Source organism: Peromyscus californicus, unplaced genomic scaffold (genome assembly GCF_007827085.1).
Source record: "Peromyscus californicus insignis strain IS unplaced genomic scaffold, ASM782708v3 Scaffold_9__1_contigs__length_137607984, whole genome shotgun sequence".
Taxonomy (NCBI): Eukaryota; Metazoa; Chordata; class Mammalia; order Rodentia; family Cricetidae; genus Peromyscus; species Peromyscus californicus.
In genome coordinates this window covers 76,707,188-76,715,289 of record NW_026294617.1, presented here as the reverse complement: position 1 = coordinate 76,715,289, position 8,102 = coordinate 76,707,188, and the positions used below count along the sequence as shown (strand labels likewise).

The 8,102-nt window shown below is 45.7% G+C and overlaps 1 protein-coding gene across 2 annotated transcripts; it reads right to left on the bottom strand.

The window, feature by feature from the left end:
• Positions 1–793: 793 nt before the first annotated feature.
• On the bottom strand, positions 794–5,905 carry LOC128106147 (3 beta-hydroxysteroid dehydrogenase/Delta 5-->4-isomerase type 1-like). Of its 2 annotated transcripts, XM_052731464.1 has the most exons (3): positions 5,761–5,905; positions 3,157–3,321; positions 794–1,605 (listed from the first exon to the last, which is right to left on the bottom strand). In XM_052731464.1, the coding sequence occupies exons 1-3, from the start codon at positions 5,903–5,905 to the stop codon at positions 794–796; spliced, it is 1,122 nt and encodes a 373-aa protein (XP_052587424.1). The 2 variants fall into 2 exon arrangements, with proteins under 2 accessions (XP_052587424.1, XP_052587425.1); XM_052731465.1 differs by lacking the exon at positions 3,157–3,321.
• Between the last annotated feature and the right edge of the window lie 2,197 nt (positions 5,906–8,102).

Genomic DNA, 8,102 nt, shown 5'->3' with positions numbered 1-8,102 from the left:
GGCAGAAAGGAGGCCAAGAGAGCTGGAGCTCTGCCAATGAGGAACAGCCTACTCTTCAGAGCTGCCGCCTCTATAAAAAGCAAGTGCTGGCTACACGGTTTACAGGGAAGATTACATGTTTCCCCACAGTCTCTGCTGAAGTGAACTTTCCATCATCCCATCAGGGGGTGGATACGAAGATCTCTGATACATGACATGGGATTGGGATCCCTGTCTGGAAGGTATGAAATGAGGTAATCTATGTCAAAAATGTTGTCAGTGCCCACATGATTGCCTAAGCCCATGCTCAGATTTCTACTTCCTGTGAGAAAATGCCATTTCCAGGTTCCACTTGTGATCTGGAATTGCCAAGCCTGGCTATGGAGGGAAGCCATAACAATGCCCAATAACAGAAAGATGCTGTCTCCAGGTAAGGCATTGCAATATTTATTGCTATTTCTGTTGAGCTTTATAAAGCAATGGGGTTTTTTTCAAAGGCAGGATGTGATCTAGGGCTTGAGAGTGGAAAGAAAACCAATCCTGCACTGTAAGTGAAGGAAAATTGTAATTACTGAACGCTTTAGTCACAGCAGCTGAGACATAGCAGCCCCTGTGTCCCTGGGCAGGTGCTGGGGGAGGAAAGCCTGTGTCTGGGCCAGTGACTGGCAAAGCATCTGATGACTTGAGGAAGACACCAAGTTGGTCTCTGTGACAAAGGGAGGCAGCAGGACCTGGGTTGTGCCTCTGTCCCTTCTCGAGGACCTGACAACTACCAACTGATAGCACCCAGTGCCATGTCCCTGACATGGTCACATCACTCAGACTTTTTGTTCAGTGTCCCCTTGTGCTGCTCCACCAGTGACCCGATCCACTGCGAAGTTTTCTGCCTGGCTTCCTCCCAGCTGACAAGTGGCTCATAGCCCAGATCTCGCTGAGCTTTCTTGTAGGAGAAGGTGAAAACACTATTTGACAGTGTGACCAAGTAACGGTTAAAAGGAGGCTGGTAGTTGTAGATTGGACGCAGCAGGAAGCTCACAGTTTCCAGCAGGAAAGCAAGCCAGTAGAGCATGGGCAGAGGTAGGCTCCAACTGGAATCAAGGTGGAAGCCCCATTTCTTGCTTACAGTGAAGTTTAAATCATCATAGCTTTGGTGAGGGGTGTCATCTGATATATAGTAGAACTGACCTTGGATGCTTGGTGACTTCTTGGGGTCTCGTAGGCCCCTGGCAGCCAGAACGTGTGCCCAGGCCACGTTACCCACATATACTGGGTTAACTGTAGAAAATTTGCCAATAACATCCAGAATACCATGATTATTGAGGGCCCTGACCATTGTAACATAAATGAATGGACTTTTCTCCCCATAGATATACATAGGTCTCAAGGCACAAGTACACAAAATGCCACCATTTTTTAGGCTGCACCCATTGGCTGCCAGCACTGCCCTCTCAGCCATCTTTTTGCTGGATGAGTATGGATCAGACCATGAATTTTCATGCAGTTCTTCCTCATGGCCATTCAGGACAATCTCCTTGTAGGAGTTGGGCCCGGCAACATCAACTGAGCTGGTGTAGATGAAGGCTGGCACACTAGCCTGGACACAGGCCTCCAACAGGTTCTGGGTACCTAGTCACAGACAACATATAGTCAGTCACAGGAAATAAACTCAGGCATCCACATGATTCCTGTTCATTTTCACCCTAATCCCAGCTCCATTGTGCATTCTTTCCAGGTGAGAGCTAGGCGAGGAATACCAGAGACTTTTGGCACCTTCCTGCAGGTATACATGTGCCACGTCAGGGAGATGGATTAAAAACCAGAAAGGATATTTTTGACATATTCCTGATTTCTAAATCAAATATTTTTTCTTTCATAAAGGAGTCTTGGAGTGTCCAAATTGAAAGTCAACATAAGGAACACATAGAGCAGCTTTGCAGAGGGTGTAATAATGACACAGAGATTTGTCCTTGGTGCTCAGGATGAGGACATTACATAGAAATCCCATGCAAACTTACCTGTTTCACCCTAACTTATATTACAAAGCCATAATGCAGAAAGGACCACCAATTAAAGGGAATTAACTACTTCCTCTAGAAGAGATCCACAGTGGGCTGAGAAGCGCTTGTTAAAGACAAGGGAACTAGTGACTCCTAAAAAACTAGAGTGGGCAGGGAAGTGCTGGGTCATTCTTTCCTGCAGACATCTGTGGGGAAGCTTTCCCATGCTCTGTGCAGATGGGCAGAGTGGCGCTCACAGAACGAAAATACCACATGCTGTTCCGGCTAGCACCTGTCAGGTCTGGATCTGGCCAGCAGGGCAGTGGGAAATTGAGGATTTGGAGTTGGAGTCCAGTTGCACTGGCATGGAGATGGACAGCTTTTCTAGCAGTTGAGGGGACAGGAGTGTGACTTTAAATCTCCATTCTCTTAATACCTCAGGCACCCTGATCATGTTCTTCCCCTCTTACTCTGTTTTCCTCACTGGAACTGTTGAGACTAGGGTCAGGAGGGGTGTCAAATCGGTTAAGACCACTGGTTGCTTGCTTTTCCAGAGAATCTGAGAGTGACTCCAGTACCCACATGGCCACTCACAACTGTCTGTAACTCCATTTCTAGGTGATCTAATGCATTTTTCTCACCCAATGGGCAGCCAGCATGCAAACAGTGCTCAGGCATGCATGCAGGCAGAAACCAAAATATAAAATAAAAATGTAAAGAAATATTGAGACTAACAGCTGTGTGCTCTGCTCTCTGAGAGAGGTGAGCAAGCACAGCAGATGTTTCAAAGTAGGAGTCCCTTCCCCAAACCTGTTTTTCTGTTTTCATTTTTCCACCTGTTCCATATGGTAGTGGGTAGCCATTCCAGCTTTGATCTGGAAGTTCCAACCCCCATTGAGACTTCGGCAACTGTCACACCTACAAGGCAGGGCCAAGGCAGGTGCCTGGAGACCTGAGATCTGGATGGACTGCGCACTCACTCGGTTCCGGGACCTTGGACGGTGAAGGTGGGCCTAGCAGAGCTCCAGAGAACACCGCTGGACTGCGATACACCTTCCCCAGACCCTGCGACCTACCTATCCCTTAACTTGTAAGTTACGCCATTAAATAAATCTCCTTTTAACTACATGGAGTGGCCTTAATAATTTCACCAATACCATATCTTCCTGAGGCTCTGTACCTTTCAGGTTGACATCCACGATGGTCTGTCTGGGAATGGCACCCGAGACATTAAGGGAGGCAGCGGTGTGGATGACAACAGAGACGCCCTGGCAGGCTCTCCTCAGGCACTGGGCATCCAGAATGTCTCCCTCCAGGATTGTCACCTTGGCTTTTGTCTGCAGCTCTGAGGAACACAAGACAGGTCACTGGGAAGCTTTCTGCACAGGATGGAAGTTTCCTGACACAGTATCTGTGATCTAGGCCTTCAAGGGCAGCCAGAGTGAGGAGATCCTGGGAAGGAGGCCTTTCTACTGAAGGAACAATAAATGCTCAATAATCAGAATGTATCATCTGTGGGGAAGGAGGAAGCATCTGTGTCTACCCCTCCCTTTGTAGAAAAGGAATCTGAGCAGTGAGATGTGATTTGTGCTTTGATCATAAAAGCAGAGTTATGGGAATTCATACAGTGATTAAAGCAACCAGAGATGGGATGGTCGTCCAATGTGAAGAGGGAGAATTAGGATTTAATTGATAGAGGACGGGGAATCACTTGTGGATTCAGACTGAAGGAGAAACAGAGGCAGAGTCCTGCCCTGGAAAGCTTTAACAGTGCTCTCAGGTTGCTAATGGACAGGCATGAAGACATAAGAGTAACCTGGGCAAGCAACAGGTTAATCAGATTGTGTCCTCCAGAGTTCCAGTGAGGAGAACCCAGAAGAGGGAGACACGAAGATGGAAAACTGAGCTCTGCCCCTGATAGGTCTTGATACGTTCAGAGTCTGGGCTGAGCACAGATGAAGAGTGAGCTCAATTACAAAGAGGCAACTGGAGCCCCAGGGAGAGAACTCAGAATGGGCTCCTGTGATGGGTTTGCTTGTCAGCATATGGCAGATGTCAGAAGTGTGCATTGCACACCAGTCAGCCACTAAGAGACCTGCATTACAGACGCTAAGCCAGGGCAGTGGATAAATCAGTATCCTCATGCTTCTCTGACATCCATAGGATGACACTGACTGCTGTGCTGGCAGCTAAATTATCCCACAAAGTTAGCATTGTGACACATGCAACCTACATGAGTCCCTGACACTGTCCTCTGCTGGAGATGTCTTTCTATATGTTGTGAATATATGTTGTTCCCATTGGTTAAATAAGCTTCTTTGATCTATGGCAAGGCAGCTTAGAGGCAGGGGGGAGATCCAAGGAGAGAGACAGGAAAGAGAAAGGCTGAATCTCGAGAGAGGCCAGCCTGCCATCCAAGGAGCAACATTCCAGCAGACTGGTAAAGCCAGGGAACTCGTGGCAAAATATAGATTAATAGAAATGGGTTAATTTAAGATATAAGAGCTAGCTAGCAAGAGGCGTGCCATAGGCCATACAATTGGTAAATAATATTAAGCCTCTGTATGATTATTTTATAAGGGGCTGAGGAACTGAGGGGCCTGGCAGGACCAGAGGAATGAATGACTGGAGGGCCAGGCAGGACCAGAGGAATGAATGACTGCAGGGCCACGCAGGACCAGAGGAATGAATGACTGAGGGGCCAGGAAGGACTAGAGGAATGAATGACTGAGGGGCCAGGCAGGACTAGAGGAATGCATGACTACAGGGCCAGGCAGGACTAGAGGAATGCATGACTACAGGGCCAGGCAGGACTAGAGGAATGCATGACTGAGGGGCCAGGCAGGACAGGAGGAATGAATGACTACAGGGCCCGGTAGGACTAGAGGAATGCATGACTGTGGGGCCAGGCAGGACCTGAGAAAAACTTCAGGCTATCGTCCTCATGCCTGAGCCTTTTTCCTTATTCACTGCAGGGTTATCTTGAAGATGTGAGGGTAAGGCTGCTGGGAAACCACACTTTCCACCTAGACTCTGCCCTTACCCTAGGAATAGCAATTTCAGCAGAGAATTACGTGCTGCTCCAGCAAAGTCCGCCGTCATTTACTTTGTCAAGATGAAGGACAGAGAGGAATGATTGGAAAGACACTGGAGGAATCCAGGGGAGGTATCTGTGGCTCTGCTGGCCCTGACCTGACTCTGCTCTTTGTACTGTGCTGCGTATGTTCTGCCTGATGCAGGTTCTCATTCTCTGCTCCCCCTGACTCTCTGTCTCACTTAAAGATCTTCACTTTTTTATTTTTCCAACTCCACAGGAGGATGCTATATGGCTTTCCTCTGTAAAATATAATAAGAAAAGGAACAGCCAGCCAGCCCCAGGACAAGTAGGAAAGGCAGCAAACTGCTGATGAGGTCTCCAACCCCAGAACCTTGCTGATGCTGTGGAGCACTAAACAAATCTACAATAGTACGAATCTATAAATCCAAAATAGCACATTAGAAAGAGAGAACAGAGGGGACATTTCCCAATGGGAAGAAGGCCAGAGGCCTGGAGGTCCATCAGTTGTCCTTATGGCCGCCTTCTCTAGATCTGGGATAAGCCAGACTTTAGCCTCCCAACAGCTGTGTGATGTAGTTTATGCTGTGTTTTCACAATTCTTCCTGATAAGTGTGAGCATGGGAGAAGAGTTACACTCCAAGTGCTCCCTGTTTGCTAGACACCGAGCCCCCTCAATGTCCAGTCAGCATTCACAGCCATCACACAAACAGCCTCTGGCTTACTTACTAGAGAATTCCTCCCTGGTTTCTGGTCTGAAGACTTTGTCCAGGGCTCTGACCTCCTGCAGCTCTTTCTCCTGAGCCAACAAGTGGATGATCCTCTGGCCCAGAAACCCTCCTGCTCCTGTCACCAGGCAGCTCCACCCTGGCATGGTCAACACAGGAAGCAGATCTCAATGGGAGCAGGTGTGATGTAGGTGATCCTAGAAAGGTCAAGTAAAGAGGGCCAATGAGAACAGTTTTCCAGTAATCCCCGGATTCACTCTACCCGATTTGTGCAAACACTGCCTCACCAGCACCAAGGGACTAAAATAAATGCAGTGTTCCACCCTGCTAAACTTTTAAAGAGAGAATGGAAGGGTCAGAGTGATGCTGGCCTCAGCCCTCAGCACCGAGTTTTACATGCTGGTCTCTTGATCCATCATACTTTGACTCATTCCTACTTTGGGGTCATTATTTATTCTTTCCTGTGATCCCTCCTCCCTAGTAACTAGTGTGACAGGTTATATCCTTTGTTCTTGACACAGAAAGAAAAGTCAGCTTCAAGGCTATGTTGTGATAAAGACTTCATTTTGTTTGGACATGTGCAATTCTTTCAGGATTTTTGTTGACATATAAAGGACCAGTAGACATAAAACACTAAAGATTTTTTTTTCAAAAAAATAAGGGCCTTGGAGGTGCATGTCTTTAATACCAGTACTCTGGAGGTAGATTCAGGATCTCTGTGAGTTCATGGCCAGGCTAGTCTGCATAGTGAGTTTTTGGATAGCCACAGCTGCATAATGAGACCCTGTCTCAAAAAGCAAAACAAAACAAAAATAATTAGAGTTACTAGATGCAATCAATTACAGTGTTGCATCTCAGGATAATTACATGAAAGCTTTTTTAACCAGAAATTAAATTTATTTCATGAATACCTACAATGCAACCCAGTAAGCATTTTTGAGACTATTTTGTTTAATATGCTTTATTAAGACATGAGTCACACAAATGGCTATAAGCTGAGAGACTTTATTAGAAAGCACAATTGCAGCGACTGATCAGTTCAGATTCTAGGTAACTACTGATAGACCCAATGACGTGTGTTAGTACGGCAGTAGTAAATCAGCAACGCTGCCTGAAAAGATCATGGGCAGCTTCAAGGATGTGTAGCCTTGAAGTTGGATCTTGATCTACTTAAACAGAAAGAAAACAACCAAGAAAATACAGTTTAAAAAGCTCACTTAATTTGGATCTTGATCTACTTAAACAGAAAGAAAACAACCAAGAAAATACAGATTTAAAAGCTCACTTAATACTGTGGGTATGTGCTGTGCCTCTCTTTCAAGAATTCTGAGAACCAAGGCAGCTACTTTTTTACTTGTAGAGCAATTCCCAGTAAATATTTGAGTTTTCTGTCAGCAAAACAGCCAACAGTTCATCCAATAGCCTTGATCACAGGGTGTGAACTTAAAGGAGAATAAATAGGTAAATCCCCAGATGAAATGCTGGAAATTGTCCAATGCAATAAGCATGTCTGAAAGGAATGCCATCCTTCGCAGATTTCCTTTTGTCTTAGCTCTGAGTGTGACTAGAAATGTCCATCCTCGCTTGCAAACTTCAGGAACTTGCAATGGGAGCACTATTAGTCATCAAGTAATGCACGTAGATTCCAAAATCTCTGTCCCAAGACCTTTGGGCTCCCATTAAAGAAGGCAGGTTAGTAGCAGCCACCTTCTTATGCGGCTGACGTCACAAGAGAGATTGCCACAGTGGCTCTCATCATGGAGGCTTGTACCAGTTTGAATTGAAGACAGTAGAGGTACTTCTGAAGCCCACAGCTCAGAGATACTCCAGTATGCTGCTATGTGCTACTTAGGACATGGTTCTTTCCTCTACCTTTAAAACAGGTAAGTGTGATCACACACATCAACATGGCCAGACAGTAGGTTGTTCAGGTCAATCAACCTTCACATGCATATCACACACATAAACACACACACACACACACACACACACACACACACACACACACACACACACACACACAAAGACACAGACCATGTCCACTACCCCAGAAAACTCCTCCCTGCCTTTTTATAGAACAGACTATCTATACCTGGTCTACTGTAGAGATGTCTACCTTCTGATTTTATGCATATGAAATTCTTATTTTATTCCCACATTCTGACAATTTTTTTTCTTCTAAGGTACTTTTGGTTCTTGATAAATTTTGGAACATACCATCAAAACTAAAATTAAGCTTTGTTCATAGAGTACAAAAAAAAAAACGTTGACTTTTTTTTTCCCATTTTTGTCTACTTGTTTTTCATCCTCCAGCACAGTATGGTTTTTTACAATAGGCATTAG

Bases quoted from the DNA above. Each gene is read 5' to 3' on its own strand.
- LOC128106147 (XM_052731464.1), bottom strand. From the start codon at position 5,905: ATGCCAGGGTGGAGCTGCCTGGTGACAGGAGCAGGAGGGTTTCTGGGC. The intron at 3,322-5,760 runs GTAAGTAAGCCA...TGTGTTCCTCAG, and splicing joins AACCAGGGAGGAATTCTCTA to AGCTGCAGACAAAAGCCAAG. The intron at 1,606-3,156 runs GTACAGAGCCTC...GTCTGTGACTAG, and splicing joins CGTGGATGTCAACCTGAAAG to GTACCCAGAACCTGTTGGAG.